A 27,555-nucleotide genomic window follows, 5' to 3' on the forward strand; every position below is an offset into this window, starting at 1 on the left:
ACAGGGGTGGGGGGTGGGGGGAGGGGGGATGGGGTAAAGAAGGAGAAAGGGGTTGGGGGAGGGGAGGGGCACAAAGAAAACCAGATAGAAGGTGACAGAAGACAATTTAACTTTGGGGGAATGGTATACAGCACAATCAAATGTCAAAATAATCTAGAGATGTTTTCTCTCAACATATGTACCCTGATTTATCAATGTCACTGCATTAAATTTAATAAATATCATTTCTCAAAAAAAAAAAACAGGAACAGCTGGCATTGTTACTTATCAGATGGGGGCTGCTCAGGGAGTGACAAATGGGTTATGCGGCTGGAGGTCATGCTTGGAGAGCCACTGAAGCAGCACTTTTAGTGTGGGATTGCTACCACTTAGTGTGTCATGAAGACTTAGTTTTAAAGGTCACAGGATGCATGGACCAGAAAGTAATATATATGCTCAATAGTAAAATAAAGGGTTGTTTCATTTAAAAAAAAAAAAAAAAAGAAAAGAAAAGAAAACTCAGAATAGAAACCTCAGGCCCTTACAGGACGGTTAGAATTGGGGCTGTAAACACCACCTCACTTGGGATGATTGCCTGCACATTTTAGTCACCTTGTTCACTACTGAAGAGAAAGAATCCAAACAAAGGCAAGAAAAGCTGTCGTGCTAGGGAGGAATTGCTATGACAATCGGGACAACCTTGAAACAGTGTTCTCTATTGTCCAGCCCAAATAGGACCCCAATGCCACAGCAGGACAGGAAGCTTTGAACACTTTTCACCGATCTCTGTTAGCTGGGATCAGGGAGCTGCTAAGAAACCCATGAACTTCTCTAAGGTGTCAGAAGTTGTTCAGGGTCCTCAGGAGACTTCTGCAGCTTTCTGAGAAAAACTGTAGGAAGCTTACAGGGTCTATACATCTCTAGACCCTGAGGGGCCAGAAAATGCTAGGGCAGTTAACTTAGCTTCTGTGTACCCAGTCAGCTCCAGATATTAGGAGGAAGCTACAAAAATTAGAAGACTTCCCAGGGATGGTAATTTCCCAACTGTTAGAAATAGCCCAAAAAGTTTATAATAATAGAGGCACCCTTGAGGAGAAACAGACTAAGAGTATGACTAAAGTAGTTGTAGCTGCTTTAGAACACCAGAATAAAAAAGGAGGGGAACAAAAAGGGAGAAAAGCCTGAGTTAAGAAAAAAATCAATGTGCTTAATTGTAAAGAAAAAGGACATTAGAGGAAAGACTGTCCAAAAATGAAAGTCACAGCAGACCCCAAGAGTCCTTAATTTACTGGAGGACTAATGGGGCCAGGACTCCATACTCGTTAGCCCCCAGAAGCCCAAGGTAACTTTACAAGTAGGGGACAACCCAGTAGACTTCCTTACTGACACCAGAGCTTCTCAATCTGTTCTCACTGCCCTCCTCAGACTGCTCTCAGGGAGCAAGTACCTATATTAAGAGACTGTGAGAAGCTAGTATTCTTGTTCCTTGTCGATCCCAATGGAATATCCCAGGCACCAAAGACTATTATCCTGTCCAGGACTTACTGGAAGTAAATAAGCAGATTGCGACAATACACCCAGCTGTGCCTAATCACTACACACACTTAGGCCTGTTGTCACCAGACTTGGAATTTTACACAGTCTTAGATTTAAAAAATGATTTCTTCAATAGTGCCACTTAGCCCCTATAAGTCAGCCCATCTTCACCTTCAAGAAGAACAACCCAGAGGCAGGCATTTCAGGACCAGACTAACATGGGCCAGATTACCACTGGGCTTCAAGAATTCATTGACCCTCTTTGATGAGGCACTACATCAGGACCTGCTCGCCTTCCGCCAGGAACATCTGAATGCAGTTTGGTACAGGATGTAGATGAACTGCTTCTAGCTGTGGATACAGAGGTAAGCTGCTGGACAGCCACTGAGGGTCTTTTACAAACACTGCAGACTCTGAGTTACCGAGTGTCAGCTAAAAAGTCACAATTCTGCACCTCCAAGGTGACCTATCTAGGAGACCACATTGAGGCGGGGAAGCGTACTCACTACTCAAGTCGTATAGAAGCAATCCTTCGGATCCCAACCCGCTCTAAAAAGAGGCATGTTTGAGAATTTCTAAGGGCAGTTGGCTACTACAGGTTGTGGATCCTTAGATTTGCGGAGATAGCCAAGACTTTATACTCCTGTACAGCAGGAACCCAAGAGTTAATTTGGAAAGATAAAAAACAAGAAGCTTTAGAACTGTCTCAGAGCCATAGCCGCCACTGTCATACTAGTGAGAGAGGCAAATAAATGGACTATGGGGAAAGAACTGTTCCTGATTGCCCCACATGCAGTAGAGACTTTACTTAGAGGAAATCCAGAAAGGTGGATGTTTAATGCTAGGACCACAAAGTATCAGGCTATGCTGGATGAATTCTTGAAGCCCTGTGGTAATCTGGTTCATGTTAGTCTGGTCCTGAAATGCCTGCCTCTGGGTCATTCTACCTAAAGGCGAAGATGGGCTGAATTATAGGGGTGAGGGGAATACTGAAGAAATCATCTTTTAAATCTAACACTGTGTAACACTCTGCTCATAGACCAGTCTTGCATTAAGTTTCTCCAGACGCAGCCTATCAACCCAGCAAGCCTGATGCCTAACGAGGATCCAAACATCCCCTAGCGTGACTGCTCTGAGCTGCTGGACTTATTCAACTGCAAGACCAGGCCTTACTGATGTTCCCCTTCCTAATGTGGAAGAACAGCTATTCACAGATAAAAGCAGTTTTGTCCTAGATGGGGTTCAACGTGCTGGAGCAGCTGTAGTGACTCCTAATATTACCATATAGGCCCAAGTCTTGCCCCACGGGACCTCAGCTCACCAGGCAGAACTTACCACTCTCACCCAGGCGTTAAGTTGGGCCAAAGAAAAAAAGGTCAATATTTACAGTGACAGTAGGTATGCTTTTGCCCATGTTCATGCAGTAATCTATAAGGAGAGAGGATTTTTAATGTCTGCTGGTAAGGACATTAAAAACAAAGAAGAAATTTTATCCTTGCTGGAAGCCATTTGGTTACCAGAGACTGTAGCCCTTACTCATTGCCCAGCACTCCAGAAAGGGGACTCAATAGAGGCAAAGGAAACTGGGTAGCTGATCAAGCAGACAAAGAAGTAGCCCTAAAACCCATAGGGCTTTTAGAAATTTTAGTGACTTTACTGGAACCCTTGTTGCCAGAGACACCTTTTTATAACCAACTAGAGGAGGATTTTGCTAAAAGAAGAGGAACATCTAGAAATAAGGAAGGGTAGTTAGAGTTGCCAGACAAAAGGCCCTTTTTTACCTGAAGCCTTAGGCAGAGAGATTATCGGCAGCTACATCAAGCTACTCATCTAGGCCAAACTAAGCTAATAGAATTATTTAACAAAAATTACTATTTGCCAGGCTTAGAATCTATTATAGAAAGTGTAGTGTCCAAGTGTTTAGTCTGTACTTAAGTAAATGCTAAGCAGAGTAGAGAAGTTGTCAAAAGAAATAAGGAAAGAGGAGGTTTCCTAGAAGAACATTAGGAGAGAGCTTTTAGTGAAATAAAGCCCCCAGCACAGGAATATAAGTACCTGTTAGTTTTTATTGACACCTTTTCAGGATGGGTAGAAGCTGTCCCTACTGGAACTGAGAACGCAGTAACGGTTGTTAAGAAATTGCTGTATGAAATTATTCCCAGATTTGGCTTGCCTATTGATATTTGGTCTAATAATGGGCCTGCATTTGGGTCCAAAATCTCACAGCTAGTAGGAAAGGCACTCAATATTAATTAGAAATTACATTGTGTTCACAGGCCTCAGAGATTGGGACAGGTCGAAAAAATGAACCAAACTCTGAAAGAAGTCCTGACTAAATTCATTTTAGAGACGGGTGAAAACTAGGTCAATCTTCTTACCTTTGCTATTTTGAAAACACAATGCAACCCCTCACCAGGCAGGATTCACCCTGTATAAAATTGTATTAAGCAGGGCAACACCCCTTCTCCCTAAGCGCGCATGGAGACCCCCTCATAGATGGTGACAGATCCCACCAACCCCTGTAAGTTGACCCTAAAAAGGACAACCTGACCTGCTTCAGCCTCAAACTGGACGCTGGCTGGTCTCGGTACCACAGGAGCCTGAGGAACCTCACTGTGGGACTCCTTATAATTGAACTTTAGAAAGGGGGGGGGGAGCTAGGGTCGGGTGACAGCCAGAGCATGTCATCTTAAGGTTTGATGTGTATGCCGCTGTGGGTCATGCAGAAGGGGGTTATAGGTCCCTTAGCTGGGAAAGGAGCTTCAAGGTAAATGAAAAGTATATATATGCTCATAGCTACCCCTGTAAAGTGACTTGTAAATATTAGTCATGTGTCTGATGGGCTACTTGAGGGGAGGGCACCTCCAAAAGGAAGTATATTTTTAAAAAGAATTGCTTGTTGTGAGCTTGGTTTTCACTGAAGTTTGAGGTTTTTTAGAAATTAAGAGTTCTGATTAATTAGAAAGGAATTATATAGTTTTAATAATGAAAGGTATAAGGTATAGAAATGCTTTTGAAAGAAAAAAGGGAAAAAGAAAGTTGTTATGAAAGCTAGTTATTTCTGAATAGTAAAGAGGGTTTATGTAAGTTGCAGAAGGTTTGTGCAGGTTGTAAAAAAGAAAAAAAAAAGACGTTTAGAGAACAGAATAAGCCTCTATTGTGTATTCTAATATATGTTATGGTTCAAGTTTATTTGTATAAAGGATATAAAGGAAGACTATTAATGCAACCACCTAGCATGTTGTCCTGTTGGAAACAAGTCCCAGTTCTTGTCCTCTTACTAGTAGGATTAGAATTAGCAAGAAAGAGCTGTAATTGGGACTACAGCCTTAATAAGAGGAGAAATACAAATAGAGAAGTTAAATAGTCTAATAAATTATGATTTAGAAAATTTAAAGCAATTTATCTCCAAGTTAGAAGCTCAAGTAAATTCCTTAGTTGAAATAGTTTTACAAAATAGAAAAGGTTTAGACCTACTTTTCCTTCAACAAGGTGGTTTATATGCAGCATTAGGAGAAACTTGTTGTTTCTGTTAATAATTTTAGTGTAATTAAAGAAAGTCTATCTTTAGTTAGGACAAACATAGAAAAAAGAAGAAAAGAATTTGAACATTTGGAGAATTGGTTCCAGAGAATGTGTAACTGGTCACCAAGGCTAACTACCCTGTTGTCTGCTGAAATCAGTCCTTTTACTTTAATTTTATCCTGTATGACATTAGGACCATGTTTAATCAATTATATAACAAGGTTTGTTTGAGAAAGAATATTCTCTATCAAATTAATAGTAATCAGAAGTCAATATATACCTATATAAGAAGATAGCAACAAAAATGAATCAATGATTTGATTAAAATTTAATTAAAACTAGTAGGGAATGAAACATAGAAAAGAAAGGCTCTTAGCATGAGTAATTTTTGGCAGAACTTACTTTCTCTAAAACAAAAAGACTTTCAGCAGAAATTACTATTTCTTTAAAGACTCCCTTCCCCTGGCCTTGAGGTTGGTTTCCCAGGCTGTGGCCTTGGGTAGTTCCGCAAGGTTGCAGATATACCCAGAATGTTTCTCCCTGAATTAATCTTACAGATAAACATTGTAAGAGAGCATGTTTCACTGCTTTGTTTTACTGCTTGCTTCTCCTTCTCCCCATTCCCCAGTCAGTATGTCATTTTGTCTTTAAAAACTTGCCCTAAACTGTGCTCAGAGCCACTTGATTTAAAAACTTAAGTCTCCATGAGGTTGCTGGCTTTAAAATAAAGACTCCTTAATTTGGTTACTTAATAGTGTGACAAGATGTCTGTTTCTCATTGTTCTGATAAAACAGGAACTAACAGGGTTCCTGCAGAACCTTAATCCTGGACCTTGTACAGGGTGGTCACATACCAGTAATGAACCCAGGGACAAGATAGAAGCAAATTCAAATCTCAGACAATCCTATAATATCTAGTAACATTGCATTTTATTTTTTTCTGCAGATCATTAGTGACATAGAAAAAGAAATGTGTCAACCCTAAACTACAATGAGAACTATTGATTCTACTTCCCTGGGTTGTGACATCAGAAAGATCCAATTGCCCAAACCAGAGTCCTTCCAGATTGCTGGGTGGTTTGGAAGAGGCTGCAGGACATGAGTTCTGTGACCAACAGGGGACACTGTCAACTGTGCCTGAAAGCTCTGGGTTTAGGGCCAGGCCCAGTGGGAAAATATTCCACAGGTTCTTGCACACTTGGGCAGGCAGTGTCCTCAGTGAAGTGTAACTTGTTTGCACATGAGGACCCAGAAAGGCACATGAGCAGTTGGCTTTGACTCACACACTTACGTCATATATCAGCCCCCTCCCCTCATGGATTCAATTGTCCAGGCCTGGTTGATAGCTTAAAAGAGATAGGAAACAACAAAACAAGACTATATTTTCTTGAAGAAGTTGACCTGCAGTGCTCCATGGGCACAGGATAGGAGACCCCAAAGCAGGGATTTTTAAATGCCAACCATTAGTCCTCAGCAAAGAGAATTCTGTGGATTCATGAGTATGGCTGATATTTCCTCTTACCTTGTTTCTCCCTGAACAGAGTCTCCTTCACAGGAAAGAGACGGAATGGTAGGAGCGGGCGTTTGTACTCCTCAGCGCCATCACCTGGCACCGGTGCTCATCACCCAGGATGTCTGTCCCCGTCTAACCCGCTTCCGGGGGCCGGGTCAGATGCTGCTGGCTCTGCCATCCACAGTATGGAAGTCCTTGTGTAGGTATGTTGAAAAGTATATACTAAAATGAACTAATGCATCCTAAACTCATTGTCTCCTTCTAGAAAATCAAAGGATCCCTACCCAACAGGGACGATATCAGAATTGAAGATTAGAAGACTGTCTCATTTAAAATCATAACTGAGAGGAGCATGAGTCACCCAGCATATGAGCGAAGGGGAAGACTGAGGATGGGGTCATGACAGCATTCCCAAAGATGATGAGACTCAATGTACACAGTGCTGTGTGCTCAGGAGGAGGCGGGACACATAAACCCCCTCTGAGACCCCTGAGTAGCCTCAGATCTTACCTGGGTTTCCAGGCACTGGAGATGAGAGTGTTGGGAAAACAGATATTTTAAATTGGGGCTTTTGAGCCCTGGCTGGTTGTAGAGCAGAGCCAGTTTGCTGAATTCCCCGGTTTGATTCCCTGTCGGGACACACAGGAGAAGCAACCTTCTGCTCCTCCAACCCTCCCTCTTCTCTCTCTCCTTCTCTCTCTCTCTCTCTCTCTCTCTGTCTCTCTCGATAGCCATGGCTCAATTCCAATAATTTGGCCCCGGGCTCTGAGGTGGCTCCATGGACTCACCTCAGGTGTTGAAATAGCTTGGTTGCTTAGCAACAGAGCAGCCCCCAGTAGGGGTCTTGCGGGATGTATCTTGATTGGGGTACATGTGGGAATTTGTCTCTCTGCGTCCCTGCCTCTACATTAAAAAAAAAGAAAGAAATTTAAAGAAAAAGAATAATTTTGGGCATTTGGTCTATAAAAAATTAAACAGAAAACAGTCTATATTTATGGAGGTGAAATGGATGATTTAGTAAATGTCAGTGTGTATTGCTGGCCAGCATGAAATATAAAGTCTCTGATTCCCCTTAGTTGCAAGAGTTACAACCTTAGCCCAATGCCCTCTTTGTCTACAATCCCAGAAGCCCCAGGTCCCTCTGTGATGTCACAAGCAGCTTCAGAAGAGAGGATCAGGACAGCAGTGCTCCTCTACTGGAGGGTCTGGTGTGTCAGAGAGGACAGGAGGGGTTGGGGTCTGAGGTTAGAGTGGGACAGCATGTGACAATCCTGAGATTGCTCCAACCAGCTGGCACATCACTCAGTGTCTCCTGAGAGCTTCAGATATCAGTGTGCTCACTGGGTGAGCTGTCCCCCCAGGACCCATGGTGATCAAGAGCCAGGTGCCTCTGGCCCGGGCTCATCTCATCCTTCCTCTCCTTCTGGTCTGTGAGGACCCCAGCACAGAGGATAGGATTACGTGCAGAATGCTGTGACTATTAATGTGGATAAAGGTCACCTTTGCCTGTTGCTGATTTTTGTGGAAATGTCTCTTCCCCATTTCAGTAACTAAGATGCTGCATTTAATACTAAGTTATGCATGTGTATGACTGTTTATTTCCACATTATAAATGCATATGTTGCTATTTTTATATGGCTTTTAGAAGTTGGTGTTAAACCTCAAAGTGCTATGCCAGCATCAATCAAGACAGAATGGTCATATTTATTATTATGTATTCATGTATTATTTTATATTAAAATATTTCCTAATAGTAAAAAAAATAGTGTCATTAGAATAATACACACTTTATAATAGTGTATAGAATTATTTATGTTACCAAGCTTTCTTATTTTACTTTAAACATCTGTAGCAATATTTAATGTTATTGGACTGTGATTTTCCTTTTTCAGTTCCTTATGAATAAGTGTGTTTATCAATGCTGTAACTAAAAAATATTACAATCTACATAGTTTTGGGTATTGAGGAAAAATATGAAGAATATGATTGTATCCATTATATTCCTGAAGGTTTGGTTGTGGTTTCTTGTTTTATATTAAAGTATTTCTTACTATTAAGCAATTTAAATGTTTATAGCAATATTTAATGTTATTGGACTCTAATCTCAGACTTCACCTCCACAACTGAGACAGAATCCATGTCCCGTGCTCTAAGTCACTCAGTGTGTGGTACTTTGTTGCAGCAGCCCTGGGACATAGGACAGCGGGACAGCACACAGCCAGTGACAGGGCTGAGGGCATCAAGTTCACAACAGTTGGAAGTATAGAAGAAGCACCAACCTTGACATGATGACTTGAAGGTCAGGGAACTGTGTCCATAGTGTAAATGTGACTCATCACTGCTGTGCTTTGCTCTGTCCTGAACGGGGACATTGTTTGAATCCCTGGGGGACAAGGTGCATAAGTGGCCCCTCTTCTCATCACTGTGGGGGCAGCCCCACCAGGTCAAGAGACACCGATCATGAGAAATTGACCTTCAGGAAATGATCCTGCTCAAGGGGAGTTATAGCTTCTCTAACACATTAGGGTTGACTTCCTGGGGGTCTCTTGGCATGTCACCTCTGTTCAATTTGAGGTAAGTAGACAGCTACAGCAACATAGTTGTGGGAGGCAGGGGCTGTCTCTGATGGGCCTTATTCACCATGGTACATCATGATGTACCTAGGATTGGGCACCAGGGGGCGCACAAGGACTGTTCCTGAAGGTCTGGGGGGAATCAGAGCTGGGACCTGTTACTTGGCATTACCTGAGGCTCTCTGCTCAGGGCTCACAGCTGTGACCTTGTCACCCCCTGGGCAATAGAGATCCCCACCACTTCCCACTCTAACATCCTCTGGCACAGGACCTTGACTCCAATCCAGTGAGGGGTAACAAATCTGGTGGAGTCTCATTTGCATGAGTGGCTCCTCCCCTTTTACAGAGTATTAAGAGGGGCAGGGAGAAATGTGGGGGAAGCTCTGCTTCAGCTGTGGGGCCACAGAGACAGGACTCAGGGATGATCCCCACCATGGCCTGGTCCCCTCTCCTGCTCACCCTCATTGTTCACTTCACAGGTGACTGGATAAGGGGACAAGGGAAGGGAATTTGGGAAGTCTGCTTTGTCTTCTTGTTTCCCAACACAACAGAATCACCATCTCTGTGTCTCTTCCTCTTCCAGGATCCTGGGCCCAGGCTGTGCTGACTCAGCCGCCCTCAGTGTCTGGGACCCTGGGACAGAGGGTCACCATCTCCTGCACTGGGAGCAGCTCCAACATCGGGGCTGGTTACGCTGTGCAATGGTACCAACAGCTCCCAGGAACAGCCCCCAAACTCCTCATCTGGGGTAATAGCAATCGTGACCCGGGGGTCCCTGAGAGATTCTCTGGCTCCAAGTCTGGCAGCTCAGCCACACTGACCATCGCTGGGCTCCAGGCTGAGGATGAGGCCGATTATTACTGCCAGTCCTATGACAATAATCTCGATGCTCCCACAGTGCTGCAGGCCTGTGGGGAAGTGAGACACAAACCTGCTGTCTCCCTCAACAGGTCCCCCTGGGCAGTCCCCACTCCTGTGACAGCAGCTGCTTCCTTTTTTTAAGATAGCAGTTTGCCCTCAGGAGTCCTCAGCTGATTCTCTGGCTCCCAGTCTGGCAGTTCAGGCTCCCTGACCATCACTGGGCTTCAGCTTGAGAACAAGACTTATTGTCACAACAGCCTTGTGACGACAGCCTCAGAGCTGGCACACTGCTCCAGGCCAGTGGGGAAATGAGACACAATCCTGTTTTCTACCTGCGTTGGCATCTCCCTGAGAGACCGATATTCTGCCAATACAGCTTCTTCCTTTTCACTTTGGACAAAAACTGTGGTTTGAGAACCACCACAGGAGACTTTGTCCCCAGAACATGCCCTCATAGTCTCAGATTCTGCCCTCAAGCCTGTCCTTGGTGGCAATGCAGAGTCTGGCATTTTCAAACTGAGCAGAAATCCCTGGTTGCCGGTGGAGATGACCTGGGTCCACGAGGACACATTAGCGCAGGGCCACTGAAACATAAGAATCAGACTGGGCTGTTTATCCAACGGAAACTCATTTTCACACAGGTCTGAAAGCTGGAAGTCTAAGATGGAGGTGTTGGCTGGTATTGTTTTTCCTGAGACATGTCTCTTTGGCAGATGACTGCACTGTAGCTGAGACCTCACATGACCTTTTCTCTGTGTGTGCTCACTGCAAATTTCTCTGCCTTTTCTTATATTAAAACAGCCCTCCTTGATTCAGCCACTCCCTCCGTATGGCCTTGTTTACCTTAATTACCTCCTTCAATGTGTTTGCTCCAAACACAGTCATGCTGTGGCTGCGCTTTACCACATGATATTGAGGGGACACAGTTACATTTATATCAAGGGGTGAGGACAGAACCAGGGGCTCAGAATCCAGGACAGTTGATTTTCCAGATGATGTGCATCCACCCTACCACATGCCGGACATAGGTGTAGGGACTCAGGGTGCTAAGTGGACATGGCAGGAAAGTTCACTCCACTGTTGGGGATGATGTTGTCTGGGGATGGCGGGAACAAACAAGCAGAAATATTCTTTCTACAGGCTGGTTTTCTACATGGACACAAAATGTCTCTGCAGTCACAGGCATCCCATACCCACGACAAACCCCGGGGATGGAGAGGCGGTCCCTCCGTTACCACTGACCAGGAATCCTGTATTCAAGGTAACCAGACCCAGTAACACACACCATCACCCTGTCTACATCCCTGAGATAAAGAAAGGACTTGTCACATTGGTTTAAGTAACGTAGACTCTGTCCATTTAGAACTGGGGTTAGTCAAAATTCAACCATGTTTCAGTGAGATTTTGGTCCATATAATAAAAGAAAATGAAAGAAATTTCAGATAATATGTCCCCCCTATGCTCAACACTCTGCCTTCCAATCCCATCATTAGTTCTCTTTGGGACATGTACGGTGGACACTGGGATCAGACAGGGGACATGAGCCAGGCTGTTTCCATCTCATGAACTGCAGCTCAGCTCCCTAGCCATTCAGATATCCCTGCACTGATCAGTTCCAGGCCAGCACTCTGATCTGTGATGCACTGAACTGAAATTTAGGTATTCTCATGAGAGATATAGAGATTGCTTCATGTTAACAGAGGTGGTAAGAAGTTAAAGGAAGTTTAAGACCCTGCAGTGGTGGTTACCTCCACACTACGCCTGGGCTCCTCTCTTTCACCTGTCACTCTGTCAGGTGAGGCCCAGGCAGAGTGAAGCACCCAAAACTATCTTCTGTTCACACACTCCATGTTGGGGCTCCTTCTGATCCCCAGACAAAGCAAATTCTCCCTCTGTAACCTTCGTGCCATTGCTGAAAATGTCCGCCTCACAGGGGCCTGGTCACTGAGTGACACCAGAATCAGCCTGACTCTGACCATTGTGACTGTGCCCCTCCAAGACATTAGACAACCATGAGAGCCACAGGTAAACTCTCCTGGTTTCCCCAATGTGGCTCTCCTTGTCACTGTCCTTCTGGAATTATCTGTGTGTATCAATCATGTCATGTCACGTCTTCAGGCCTAGGGTCAACGACTTTTCTGAGTTCTAGCCTCTTATATTCTCATCTTCCTCCACCGATCAGCTAATGACCACAAAGAGTCATCTCCAGCCCATTGTCACAGAAATGAGTCTGTGGCTGTAAGGTTCTGAAACACGAGGTCAGCAAAGACAATTTTAGTAGTTCTTGGTAAATATTCAAGGAACCCGAAAAAGTAATTTACTGAGGTCTTACTTGGACTCAGTTAAATAGCATAAACAGATTATGAATAATAATACACTTCTCTATCTCACTAAGTAATGTGAACATGTTGCAAAATAATTTTTAAAAAGTTACACACATAACTCTCACACAAACAGGGCAGGAACATGTTTCAAAAAGTTTGTTCAACTCATATTTTACGTTGGAGATCACTAAGGCGCTAAATACTTTTAAGGAATATTTTAAAATCGTACTATTTTTATTATACTAAGATATGTCCAATGATGCAAATTGTGTGTGTTGGAAATAAGATGATTAATGTTGCAACAGTAATAAAATAATAAGGTTTGGATTTATCTTCTCTTTTGACCAATATCGACAAATTAACATGATTCCACCTATATAGAACATTCAAAGAAGAACATCTAGATTTTGGACATTCTCTTAGAGTTGTCATCTGATCTGTCCTAAAGTTACTCTGTTGTCTCTCAGTTCACCTTGTCACCCTCTCTTCATGTCTTACCCCCCGACACATGGCTGCTACCACTCTTCCTTTCAAGGAGCCTCAACCAGCCAGCAAGCTCAGTGACCTGACGAACCAAAGTGCATCTTCTGGGTCGTGAAGCTCTTGCTTCTGGGAGCCCGCATTTCAGAATTCTAATCACGTTTTTCCTGGCCATCCCCTTCTCCTGGGTCATGTGATCCATCTCTGTCTTCCCTGTTCATATCGCCTGTGGATCTCTCTACATCTTCACCCAGACCCACAGGATCCTCACGTCATGCCCATGTCCCCTCAGCTCTCATGTGTGTCTGATTCCTGCTCCTGCATGACCCCACCCACATTCACCTTTTTTCAGCCCACTGAGGGAAGAAGGGAGTTCTCTGGCATTCCTGAATCCAGTGTAGTAGGTGAGGGAGGGGTTTGTATATGCCTCTCTCTCTCAATGTCAGCACCGTGAGGCTGAGCTGAGCCTGTCTAGCTTGGTCTGGAATTTACTGCCAACCACTATGCGGGCACGAGGCACCATAACATGAGATGCTGTGTGAGGACGCAGGCTTGGGAAGAATTCAGGCATAAAGCTGACCTGCACTCTCACAAGTACCTGTGCCTTCAGGTGTGATGTCCAGGAGACGGGAGTTAGTCAAGAGAAGATGGGTGTTGTAGTCTGAGTCCAGTACATCTCTCTATGGGACCTGAGAGGATAGGTAACACTCTACTGTTACTGGGACAATGCAGAGCTTGCTTCACAAAAGGGAGTGAGGTGGGTCCATGGATGAGATAACAGCACTCAGGGTTGTGGAGACTTCCCTGAGTGAGTGACCTGAACCCATAAGCACTGACTGTGCCCTCTCTCCTCTGACAGCTCATGAGAGTTTTCTAATATTCCAAGGTGTGAGCTGGGCCATGGGACACCAGGAGTAGGAACTCCCCAGTGTGCACCTGTGTCCCTCTCCCTGTGAAGCTCTTGACGAGCCCAGACCTAGGTAGCCTTCTCCTACTCAGGGTGTGAAATTACATGCAGGGTTACCATGGCAATGGTTCCAAGGGTTCTGGGGCAGATCTCTTACCTTGTGACACAGACAGTGGTGACTTTCCCATTAAGGGTCCAGCCTCTTCTCTGGCTCCTGTGTGTGCACACGGCCTCCCTGACCTCCAGATTCCCACTGATGAGGAGGCTGACCATCACTGCCACAGACTCAGTACAACCCGATGTCACAGAGAACTTCCCGCCATACAGAAGTGAGGTGGAAATCTACCTTCCTTCCCCTGGGACCCATCACTGTTCTGTTCCTGACTGTGACCACCCTTGCTCAGGTTTTGACCTCTGGGACACTTTGAATTTGAAACCAGGATCTTACTTTGGCCTGAATTTAAGGGTCAGTGACAATATCTTTATTTCCTATTTGGTTTTCAATTCAAACAGAATCACTTTGTACCCAGTTGTATTATATCCCTCAGAGTTTCTGAGTGGTGTGACAAGGACAATGGAAATCCAAGGTATGTGACCTGGGAGACCCACGTGCCTTCTCCCAACCCCATGTCTGTCCTTGTACTTGGCCTATGATTTCATGCTCATCCTGACTCCTTAGGAAACAGAAATTTTATTTTGATTTTGTGATGACACTCTGGGGAACTCCTGAGCTCCAGGCCCTGGGAGCTTCTCTCCAGAAAGGGCGTGGCTCTAGGCCTGTCTCCTGCTCATGTCCTCTAGTTTAACCTCATGGCCTTTTCTACTTTCCCTCTGGGTTCTCTTGTTGGAATAATAGAGAATAAATATTTGTTGATTTGGATGTAGACCTTATTAATCCAATCCCCATTAAAGCCATGGAACTCTTAACAAATGAGCTTGATCAAGGATAATGAACCTTGAACAATAGAAAATAAATAAATCTCATAATAAAGGGAGAACCTCTAAGATGGGTAGATTTCCATTTATAAAATTTTAAATCAATCTTTGTATGGAGAGACATTGCATAAATAGAGAAAAAACTATCTTAAATACCTCAAGAGTCAGAAGAAAGGAAGTATTTTCAGTATGACATTCAAGGTTGAATAAGAACCTGCAGAAGTATAATGAACACAGGACGTTTGTTCCCTGACATGGCTGTTTTCATAATGAAGAGCCATAAAAAAAGACACAGCATGTCCACGGGGGCTGGGGACCCAACAGGAAACCCTTATGACAGCAACAACAAACAAGAGCAACAACAACCATGTTTTCAATGTGTGGGGATCTTCCAAGTAGAATTATCACCAGGTATGAACTAATGGGATTAATGGGGAACTTTCAGCCTAAGCCTGGACTCAGTGTGGTCATGGCCCTGGCTGGATAGCTCGGTTAGTTAGCGCATTGTCCGATATGCAAACTGTGTGGGCTTGATCCTCGGTCAGGTGACAAACAGGAACAGATCAATGTTTCTATCTCTGTCTCCTTCTTCATTCTTCTCTCTCTAAAATAAATAATGAAGTCCATGAGCTAGAAAAACAATGTGGTCATGCTCTAGTAATGGATGCAGGGGTCATGCAGAAGTAAACTCAACTATCATGCAATCCTTTAACATCTGGGACCATAGCATTTTATGGAGCTGTCTTGTTGTCATTAGTGACCTGAAAATATTAATGGCTCAATCCCAACATCACAATGCTGATCTACTCATTCTCCTGCCCTGGGTAGTGACATTGGAAAGATTTAACTGCAAAAACAGCTCCCTTCCAGGAGTGGTGGGTGGTGTGAAATGGGCTGCAGGATGTGCATTCTGAGACCAGCAGGGGGCGCTGGCGGACTGCACCTGAGAGCTCAGGGTTGTGGGCCAGGCAGGCTAGGAAAGTTCTCTGCCCATTCTTTCACACTTGGGCGGGCAGTCTCCTCACAAAAGTGTGAATTGTCTGCATATGGTGCCTCAGGTGAGGCATGAACACTCAACTCTGACTCACATATTGGCCTTTTATTTTATCTTCTTCTTTTATGAAGTCATTCCCCGGGTCTGATTTGCAGGAAAATAGATAGAAAATGATGCGATAAAATTAAGTCTTCTTGAAGAAACACGACCCACAGTGCTCCATGGACAAAGGAGATGACACTTAAAAAGGGATTTTCCCAGTGACAAACTTAGGCCTCAGCAAGCAGAGCTCTGGGCTCTCTGTCATGGTCCGGGTTCCTCCCCTTCCCTCCTCACTCCCTGCACAGGGAGTTTCCTGTGGTGGAAAGTCAGCAGGTATGGGGGAGGGGCATCGCTTTCTCCTTCCACCAGCTGCACACAGCAGGGCTGTTCCATTAGCTGTGAGGGTGCTCAACCTGCTTCCAGATCCCGGGGCCAGAAGGTGCTGGGGCTGTTTGCACCACTCTCAGTGTTTAGACGTACATAGATAATTTTATATCTATGTATATTTATACATATATTATTGTGTGTGTATAGTACAAAATTATAATCAGTATCTAAGTTTTGTAAAGTAACAACTATACATAAATATGTAACAGTGTTGACTTATGTATAAAAACACAGGGATGGGTTCACTAACAAACTTAAATACATACTTGCTTAAACACACATTCACATACAAGTGTTACATATAGACATACACACACACATACACAACTCATATCAGTCGTGGGCAAGAGACTGTGACAGTGCAGATATGCAAAGACTCAGCCTCCATAATGGATGCTAACTCAACCATACATACATTATTATTATTGTTATTGCTATTGTTACTACAATATATAAATATTTTTAATTTGTGAAAGTCGAGAGAGCAGTTATTAAATGATTTTTGATAACTGTTATTTCAGGTTTCATAACTTGCTAGCTATGTGATTTACAAATAAAATTTTATAATAAGGAAAAGTTTAAAAATTAGCAGAAATTAAGGAACAGAGGAAGTAACCCTGAATTATGATTTATTCCACTTATCAGTTTGATCATATGGTGTTTGTCATTCTCTGTCAGACATATTTCAATTAGATTATTGTCCAAAAGTTCTACTTAATTCTAGAAATGAAAAATATTCATATATGTATTCATTTATTGATGACCATTATGTTATTTCCATATCTTGGCTGTGTAAGTAATGCTGCCATGAGCATGGGGTGCATGCATCTTTTTGAGCTAGTGTTTTTTAGGAGCAGATAAACACCCAGATTTGCAATAGCCGAATCATACAGTAGTGTGCTTTTAGGAATCAAACCATGGGTGTGTGAATGACACAGGGACCTGGTGAGCTGCAGTAACCAGCAGGAAACCCAGGCCCTTTGGCCATGAGATGTGTGTTGAGTGACCAGCAGGAGGCACTGTGGGACTGTCCTAAATTCCCATCACGGCTGATAAGAACCATTCACTCAATAAAGCCTGGGCCTGAGGACTGGGCTCTGTGCTCCCTGATGGGGACTAAACCGCTGTTCTCACTACAAACTTGTAGTGTCCCCTGAGCCCAACTCTGTGTGGCCTCAGCAGGTCTTTCTTCCCAAGGCTCTCCCAAGGGATGAAGTCAAACTCCTTCCTTCTCAATCTGGGGTATGAGCTGAGCTTGCAGTCACTGAGGGACACACATTTGCATGGACAGCCCCTCCTCTGGCAAAGGGGAGAGAAGAAAAGGAGGCCTGGGGCAGCCCAGCCCCACTGTGGGCTCAGGGCTGTGAGCACCATGGCCTGGACCCCTCTCCTCCTCGTGCTCCTCTCTCACTGCACAGGTGGGGACAGAACTCAGGGCCAGGCCTCATTTCCCAGCTTCGTTCCCTTTATGTCCAGTCTAATGAAAAATTTCACTGTGGTCTCTGTCTCAGCATTGACAGGTGTCTGTGTTTGCAGGTTCCCTGTCCCAGCCTGTGCTGACTCAGCCGCCCTCCCTCTCTGCATCTCCTGGAGCATCAGCCAGACTCACCTGCACCCTGAGCAGTGGATTCAGTGTTGGTGACTATGGTATAGTCTGGCACCAGCAGAAGCCAGGGAGCACTCCTCAGTATCTCCTGTATTAACACACAGACTCATATAAGCACCAGGGCTATGAGGTCCCCAGCTGCTTCTCTGGATACAAATACTCATCGACCAACTCAGGTGTCCTGCACATCACTCAGCTGCAGCCTGAGATGAAGCAGTCTGTTACTGTGCCACATGGGACAGCAAGGCTAACAGTTACACAGTGTTCCAGACCCACAAGGATGTGAGACAAAAACCTCCTCTCTGTTCTCCCGATCTGGTACAATCATCCCTGCTGGGGGCTGTGACCATGTCTGGCTCAGCTGTGACTCATGTTGTCAGATCATCATTCAGTACCTGCCGTTCCTCGGACAGTAGTTGTGACAGTGTCACATGCTTGTCTCCAGTTCAAATTTTAATTATTTTTTTCCCTTCAGTTCAACTTTTAGATGAATTTCTTGCTCATTTGCTCTTGGTGTGTCCATGTTATCACAGGCTACAATTCCTTGCTCAGAGACAGACATTTCTCATAGGAGACACTGTGGGGGAGAAAGCAAGCTCATTCAGGCCAAGGTCAGCTCAGGGTGACACAGTGACTGAGGTGATTCTGGTCTGAGTGCTCCCATCTGAATATAGTGATATAGCCAATGTGCTGAATTAACTGTATTCTATATACGAGCAGGGAACCATCAACATTTTAAAAATAACAACACTACCTTATTTAAATAGCATGTGTATTAAATACTTAAGGATAAATCCGAAAAAATTGAATGTCTTATATAGTGAAAAGTATAAAACACTGCAAGGAAATTAAACTTAAGTAGATATCTCAGTTTGTGGTTCAAAATACCCAAATGTGGTGATGATGACAGCTTTTCCTAAATTGAATATAAAACTAATGTCAAGGTCTTCATTAAAATATACTTTCGATAAAAATGAGGTAGAAATTTTCAGCCAAGAAATGGAAACTGTAAGAAAAGATGTAACTGAAACAGAGGCCCTGGAATAACCTTCTCTGCTTCCATGAGACCTGCTGCATGGGGTGGGGGGGGGGGGCGTGGAGCTGCAGGAACCACACCAAGGAGAGGAGGGACAGCAGCCTCAGTCCCAGAAGTGAATTGTCTTAGTGTGAGAAAGGTCTGATTTTCCATCCAGGATTCACAGATGCAGGTTCCATTTGTAAGCCCCGGAAATACACTCAGGAGCCCGGAAGTCAGTTTTGAGACACCAGATGAGAAGTCTTACTCAGCAAGTTGCAAGGACACAGTCTTTTATCGGAGTGAGATGATAATCAGGAACGAGATCCTCTACAGCAGAAGCAGCAGCAGCACAACGTGGACAGGGCAGCCTGGCAGCAAGAGCACCGGGCAGCAGCCCTCCAGCCGTGGGCCTGGGAGTTCTGTCTCTGAGCCTTCTGACATGGAACCTCTGGCTTCCGGTCTGGCAAGGGGTGCTTCCCATGGGTCTCTGAGATCCTGTCCCAAGTAAACGCTGATCAGTAGGATGTGAAACAGAATGATTTAACGATGTGTTGCAGATCTGTGAAGAATGAAGATACAACCCCACCCCCCCTCCCTCTGTGTTCTCATCTGTCTGTGGTCACTTTCCTTCCTCTGACTTCACAGCAGAGCTGACTGCTGGCAATTCTCTGACTGCCCCCTGAGGACCTGAAGACTCACCAAAGGTCTCTGGCTTTGAGGATAACAAAAATATTTTTAATCTCATATTCCCAGTCTGGTTACTTCTCTGCAGACAGACACTTTATCTTAGGGACACAGATTCCCTCTGGGTAATGAATGGTAATGAATGGAAGGGTTAATGGGAGGCGGATGCCAATGTCCTCAGCTCAGTAGTTAAGGACCAACCAGAATCAGATCTGAAGGATCCCATGCAATCTAATCTCAGGCCTTTGTCAAGAAACCAAAGATGGGAGTACTTTTCTCCATCTGCACCCAACCCCTGTCTGGTGGCTCCTTTCCTGTCCTCAGGAGGACACAGGAAGTCCCCTCCCCACCTGGTCTCCTGCTTAGCTCTGAGCAGATGTGTTCCCTGTAAGCTCCTGCCCTCAGATACCAGGCTCCCTTGTAAGTACTGGGATTCCCGCAGAAGCAGGAAACCAGGGGAGACTGCTCTGAGTCACAGAGGTCACCTCAGCTGGTGGGAAAGTGGGACCTCAATGCCTGAGACCCACGTGCTTAGTCCTGGGTGTGCCCCTTATCTTACGGCCGAGTCAGGGTATCAGGGCGTGGTTCTGCTCAGAGTGGGAGAAATCCGTGACAGTTTATGAGGCAAAAGGGAGCCCACTGTCCTTGTCATTTCAACATGCAAGGCACCTTCCTTAGGTCCATCAGTTCCTTGGAAGATTCTAGAAATGGAAGATAAAGTCTCCATAGCAGGTGTAGGAAAGGAAACTTGAGAATGTTTTGAATGTAAAGCTTCACAGTGAACCAAAGAGGGGTCAGTAATGAAGGTGAAATAAGTCTATTGTTTCAAAATGATCATTCTTGTTGATTTTTTAAAATTGCAAACGTTTTAACTGGAAAAATACACATACTATTTTTAATATATGCTTAAATGCTGCCAATTACATTCAATTACTACTCTTGATTTTACAAAAGTAAATATACACAAGAAGAAATAAAGAATACTCCTTAATGTCTTAATGACTGTGCATCTTTATTCTAGAGAGGAACATTGTTCCTAAAAATAAAAAACACCAACATCGTTACCATTTCATTTGGACCATTCATCCTGGCTGCTGACACAACGACTGTGAAAAATGGCAACCAGGGATGTATCAGATCAATAATAGACATTTAAAAAAAAACTATTCAAAGATGTGGAATCAATTTAATTATTAAAAAATGGAGACTACCACCATGTACATAGGGGAAAGGAGAGTGAATTGAAAATTCATTAAAAAGAATAAATAATTCTAGGCTACAATAAATAAAAATAATATATAGTTTTAAAATTATTTCATAATATACATTATCTTAACCCAAGTATAAATATATACATATTATAAATCTAATATTTATATATAATATATATATGAATTTGACCATATCTGCAGGAAAAATAATTACAAAGTTCAACAATGAATAAAAAAGAATATTTGACAAGTGGTGAAGTATTTTTTTACATAACAACACAGGAAAAATGTTAACACTGGAAGATAGCAATAAAAGCACTTTTATTATAAATATTTATATTAAACCTCATTTACACATACTTTCCCTTGAGAAGGTGTGGAGGTGCCTGTAAGCGAAGCTGTTACTACAAATTCCTCTTTGTTACAGAGATCAGTAAAGGGCAAACATCAGTTACGGATATCACACAGGGTCCTTGTGCCTTCTCAGTGCCAGGCTCTCCAGCAGTGATGTGCCACCTGGTCCCTTCCAGGGTCCTGCACATGATCTGTGCTGGCTCAGACGCCCACACTCTGGTGTAATGTCAGCTCTTTTGGCACCAGAAAGAGCAGCAGAGTTGGGCTGACATCAACTTCTCCCACAAGAATCCCAAACAGTGATACTGGTGATCACACCCTCAGGGTCTCTTACTGATTTTTTGGCTCCAGACCTGGTCACTCATTCTCCGTGATGACCCTGGGCTGCTGTCTGAGGATAGAATGGGAAAAAGAAGAAGGGGGTTATGACTAGTTGAGATTTGAAGGGATCCCTGTATTAACCCAGGGCTCTAGCCCTGAAAGCAAATGAGATAGAAGCCTTCCATCTGATCCTCAGCCTGGACTTTTGACTCACTCTCACCTCATGTGACCAACACCAGACTTGGAGAAATCTCTACAGTTATTTGTCCTCAAGAACCAGGGTTCAGAGGTTCTTCCATGAATCTGTGAATCTTCTGTCCATTTCAATCTTTTTTGTGTGTGTGATAGAGAGAGAAGAATAGATAGAAACAAACAGACAACAAGGGAGAGAGAAAAGAAGTATCAATTCTTTGTTGCAGCACCTTAGTTGTTCATTGTTTTCTCATGTGAATTGATGGGGGGGCTACAGCAGAGTGAATGACCCCTTGCTCAAACCAGTGACCTTGGGCTCAAGCCAGAGACCTTGGGCTCAAGCCAGTGACCTTGGGCTCAAGCCAGTGACCTCTGGGCTGAAGCCAGTGACCATGAGGTCATGTCTATGATCCCATGCTCAAGCCAGTGACCCTATGCTCAAGCTAATGAGCCTGCACTCAAGCCAGTGACCTCGGGGTTTCAATCCTGAGTCTTCTGAGTCCCAGTCTGATGCTCTATCCATTGCATCACCACTTGGTCAAGCCCAATTTTTTATTATTATTATGTAGAAATTAAAATTAATGTGGTGACATTGATCAATAAAAGTACATAGGTTTCAGGTAAACATTTATACAGCATTTAGACTGTTGTGTGTGTGTCCATCTCCCAAAGTCAAATCATTTTCTGTCACCGTATATTTGTCCCTCTTTACTCCCCTCTCCCCACCCTCATTCCCTGGTAAGCACTTCACTTTTATCTATGTCCATGAGTCTCAATTTTATATCTCATCTATGTGTGAAATCGTATAAATCTTAACGTTTCTGATTTACTTATTTCAATTAGTATAATGTGCTCAAGGTCCATCCATGTTGTCATTAATGGCAATATATCATTGTTTCTCACAGCTGAGCAGTATTCCATTGTGTACATATACCACATCTTCCTTACCCAGTCCTCTATCACAGGGCATTTGGTTGTTTCCATGTCTTCCACTCCCACTTTCTACTGAACTCTTCTGATAAGATGTCCCAGCCTGGTCTCTGCCACGCAGGCAGCAGGCTCAAGTGGGAAATGCTCATGGTTCTCCAGATGCTGGACACATGACCTCGTGTGCACGTCTGTCCATGGACTAGGCAGGCTTGAGAGAAAATGCTTGGATTTGAAACAAGGACTAAATCACACTTCCTGGTTTCCCATCAAGAAAGAGCAACCCTGCACAATTCACCCAATTTTCAGTCTTTGTCACATGAGATATGAGACAGCGATGCTGCTTTTCTCCACTGTGATTGGTCAGACTGAGATGCCAGAAGGACAGAGGCCTGCAGGGCGCTACGGTCATGAGTAAGTGTCCCTGTTACTCACCAAATAGAGCGGTGATTCTGAAACTCAGCTTGTCTACTTACAGCCTGTGAGCATGTCCTCAGGTGGTGATGGATTTTTCTGTAAACTCTTGAGATGTAGTTCACATACAATGTGTATATGAAATTTGGTAAACTTTACAGACACACAGAACATGTTTTATGTGATTTCTCTCATTTAGAAGTTGGCACTGGCAATTTTTTTCTTAGTGGGACATGCATGTAGGCACACTCAGAATCACACACACAGATCACACACAAACACCCCCTTCTACGTGCACAGAAGCCTACACCATCCAGAAGGAACAAAACTGCTGTTGAAACCCGGATGTATTCTTTACCTTGGAAATTAGTTCTTATAAATTGCCCCAATAAAGCCAGAAAGGGGACACCAGATGACACGAGGTGTTTGTGTTTGCACTTGGTGCCAAATGAGATCAATGACCCCTACAGAATCTGGGTATGTTATAGAATCTTACAATTGTGTTATGTGAAGAAAGGTTGACAAAACAACTCATAAGTTAATAGTCACTCTCCTTGTCACATGCAAGCAAGGTGTATCCCTCTGGTGGCCCATCACTGCCCTGTCTCTGACTGTGACCAACACTCAGTCATGTTTTGTATTCTGCTGTCACTTGTGTTACAACCCAGGAGGCCTCATGTTCTCACCATTGTCTATCTTTATGGGGTCAACAAATGTACCTCATCCCCTTACTGGTTTCCCAATGCAAACAGAATCCCTATGCACCCAAATTCAAAAAGATCTTCTAGCGTTTTTTTGGTCGCATAACAATAAAAACAGAAGTCCTCAGTGAGGCCAGTCAGTCAAAGGAGCCTGGCCTGTGTGCGAAGTGCTAGCTCACTGTGGGAACTCAGAGCTGTGTCCTCTCTGACCTGGAAGACTCCCCTGAGCAGGGTCCTTTGTGTTGTTTGAGCAGGTGATTCCTCCCAGGGCTCTCCCAAGGGGTGGAGTTAACGTCCATCCTCTGCAGTCTGGGGTGTGAGCTGAGATCAGGGAGGGGCAGGGCTGTCTCTGAGGGCCACACATTTGCATGGACAGCCCCTCCTCTGGCAGAGGGGGGAGAAGAAAAGGAGGCCTGGGACAGCCCAGCCCCACTGTGGGCTCAGAGCTGTGAGCACCATGGCCTGGACCCCTCTCCTCCTCGTGCTCCTCTCTCACTGCACAGGTAGGGACAGAATTTACAGACACAGGGAAGCTGTCCATCCTGGTTCAGCCACTTAGATTCAGACCCAAAGGTACTTTACCTTGGTCCTTGTTCCATGAGCCATTTCTGTTTTCAGGTTCCCTGTCCCAGCCTGTGCTGACTCAGCCGCCCTCCTTCTCTGCATCTCCTGGAGCATCAGCCAGACTCACCTGCACCTTGAGGAGTGACATCAGTGTTGACAGCTACACCATATACTGGCTCCAGCAGAAGCCAGGAAGCTCACCTCGGTATCTCCTGAGGTTCAAGTCAGACTCAGATAAAAACCAGGGGTCCGGGGTTCCCAGCCGCTTTTCTGGATCCAAAGACACCTCTGCCAATGCGGGGCTCCTGCTCATCTCTGGGCTTCAGCCTGAGGACGAGGCGGACTATTACTGTACGATCTGGCACAATAGTGCTTCCCACAGTGACACACACAGATGAGGAAGTGGGACAAAAACGTCAGCCTGCTCAGAATCTTCTTTCATGACAATTTAAACAAATTGAAATAAATAGCATGTATATAAACTATATTTGGAAGTATGATATATTCTGATTCATAATGGTCCAACTCTGATTTTTCTTTCCCTATTTCTGAAGCTTAAGGACAAGCACACCTAGAGGGAGCCGTGATGATGCACTAATGTTCATGATTATTCACATGTAATAAACCAGAACCTATGCATCTGTTCCTTTTCTCTTGAAATAAGAAAATGAGGCTTTCCCAGCATCTGTCTTTATCAGGGCTCAGGGATCGTCTCATAGGTGGACGGTTCTCACAGCATGGATGCTGCTCTCCAAGTAGTCAGAGCAGGGACCTGCCTGTCCTTCCAGGTCCAGAGCTCTGTGTCCCAAAGATGTGGCACTGAGGTGTGAGGTGCTGGGTGAGGACGCAGGTCCTGCAGGAATTCTGGGCACAGAGCTGGCCTGGAAGACCTGCTGGTTCCTGAGACTTCAGTTGTGAAGTTAGGGAGAGGGGTGTTCGTTAAAAAGGTAATTTAAGTCCTCAGACCAGGATATTTCTTTTTGGGGACATGTGTCTGTGTGTCTGTGTGTGTCTGTGTGTGTGCGTGCACGTGCGCACACACACACGCATAGAGTGTGCCACACAGATGCTGAGAAAATACTGAGCCTGCTCCAGGGAAAGAGGTGAGATGGGTTCATGGATGAGACGTTCATACAGCTGACAGCTCTCAGGGCCTGGGGGACTCCCAAGGGGTTTCCTGAGCCTCCAGGGCCTGACCATGTCCTGTCCTCTAATCCCAGTGGAGCTTTCCAACAATCTAGGCTGTGGGCTGGGCTGTGGGAGATCAGAAGCAGGAACTCCCCTGTGTGTGTCTGTGCCCCCCCACCCTGTGAAGCTCTCGATAAGCCCACACCTGAGGTAGCCTTCTCTCCTGCACAGCGTGTGGCACTTACACGGAGGGTTCATGGAAAACGAAAATGGCTCCAAGGGCTCCCGGACAGATTTCTTACCTTGTGACACAGACAGGGGTGACTGACCTTCAGGGTTTCTGCCTCTTCTCTGGCTCCTGTGTGTGCACACGGCCCCCCTGACCCCCGTTTCCAGCTGATGAGGAGACTGACCATAACTGCCACCAACTCAGCACAACCTGATGCCACAGAGAACTTCCCACCTAGTGAAGTGAGGGAAAAATCTACCATTCTTCTTGTGTGACCCATCACTGCTCTGTCCTTGATTGTGATCAACCTTGTTCAGGTTTTGGCTTCCTTTGGGAGTTTTGCTTTAATACTAGGATGTCTCATGATCTTACCTTGATCTGTATCTAAGGGTCAGTGACAACATCTCCATTTCTTATTGGCTTTCAATTCAAACAGAATTACCTTGTACCAGTTATCATATATTTATCTGAGTTTCTGGCTGGGGTGACAAGGACAACAGAAATCTGGAATATGTGACCTGGAAGACCAGACAGCATCTACTAACCTGATAGCTTCCTATGATCTGATGCTCATTCTATGAATCCTGACACCTTAGGGAAGCTGAGGATTTATTTTTCTTCTGAGATGACACTCTGAGGAGCTCTTCTCTCCAGAAAGGGTGTGGCTCTGAGACCTGTCTCCTGTCACTTCCTCTAGTTTAACTGCATGCCCCGTCCTTCTTTCCTTATGGATTCTCTTGTTGGGATAGTAAGGAATAAATATTAGTTCATTTGGATCTAGACCTTATAATTCAATCCCTATTAAATCCATAGAGCTATTAACAAGTGAACTTGAACCGGGATAATGAAGATTAGAGAACAGAAAATGAGAACTTATAAATCTCATAATTGAGTTACAGCCTCTAAAATTGGCAGAGTTCCATTCATAGTAAGATTTTATATCAATCCTTGTACTGAGACAGATTACATACCTGGACAAATCTCTCTTAAATACCTAAAGGGTCAGATGAAAGGAAGAATTGTCGGTATCACAATCAAGGAGAATGAGAACCTGCTCAAATCAATCCCCTCAAAGCTGATCCACTCTCCCTCAGCTGTGATGTTGGACAGCAAGTTCCCTGTGCATTTACTTTTGCAATATTTTTGCTGGAAGAGACACCGACTTAATTTATTTTTATGTAAACGTTTGTACCTCCCACAGATTGAGAACCTCAAGAGACAAATTCTACAGTAATCACTACTTTGTATCAGTAACTGGGAAAGAGCCCCTGAGTGTGTGAGTAGACACAGGACCTGGTGAGCTCCATACAGAAACCAGCTGGGCTCTCAGGGCTTTGGGCCATGAAAGCTGTGTGACCTGCCACCCACAGGGGGCGCTGTGAGACTGCACTGAGATTGCCACCAATGGTTCAGTGATAACAATTTGTTCACAGGCAATGGGTCTGTGGGATGCTTCCTGTGCTCCCTGAAGGGACACAGTAGCTGGGTGATATCTGCCCTGGGAGAATCCCCTGAGAACAACTTTTGTGGGGTCTCAGCAGGTGCTTCCTCCAGGGCTCTCCTGAGGGGTGAAGTCAGTGGGTATCCTCCTCAGTCTATAGTGTGAGCTCAGCTCAGCACCAGGGTTCAGGGAGGAGCTGGGCAGTTACTGAGGGACACATATTTGCATGGACAGCCCCTCCTCTGGCAGAGGGGGGAGAAGAAAAGGAGGCCTGGGGCAGCCCAGCCCCACTGTGGGCTCAGGGCTGTGAGCACCATGGCCTGGACCCCTCTCCTCCTCGTGCTCCTCTCTCACTGCACAGGTAAGGAAAAGACTATAGGACACAGTAGAACATCAGATATCCCTCCTGTCTTGCTCCAGAACCTGCAAAAGTTTACTAGGGTTCCTGCCTCCCCACCCATAAGTGTCTGTGTTTGCAGGTTCCCTGTCCCAGCCTGTGCTGACTCAGCCGCCCTCCCTCTCTGCATCTCCTGGAGCATCAGCCAGACTCACCTGCACCCTGAGCAGTTGATGGATACTGGATAAGCTGGTTCCAGTAGAAGCCAGGGAGCACTCCTCAGTATCTCCTGTGGTTCAAGTCAGACTCAGATAAGCACCAGGGCTCCGGGGTCCCCAGCTGCTTTTCTGGATCCGAAGACACCTCGGCCA

At 44.8% G+C, this 27,555-nt stretch overlaps 1 gene segment (V, D, J or C); it reads left to right on the forward strand.

Annotated features, from left to right (window-relative positions):
* Nucleotides 1-9,523: 9,523 nt before the first annotated feature.
* On the forward strand, nucleotides 9,524-10,128 carry LOC136392476 (immunoglobulin lambda variable 1-40-like). The segment is given in 2 exon segments: nucleotides 9,524-9,605; nucleotides 9,710-10,128. Coding segments are annotated over 2 exon segments (477 nt in total).
* The last annotated feature ends 17,427 nt before the right edge of the window (nucleotides 10,129-27,555 follow it).

This window comes from Saccopteryx leptura, chromosome 2, assembly GCF_036850995.1.
Source record: "Saccopteryx leptura isolate mSacLep1 chromosome 2, mSacLep1_pri_phased_curated, whole genome shotgun sequence".
In the NCBI taxonomy this organism is placed as follows: domain Eukaryota; kingdom Metazoa; phylum Chordata; class Mammalia; order Chiroptera; family Emballonuridae; genus Saccopteryx; species Saccopteryx leptura.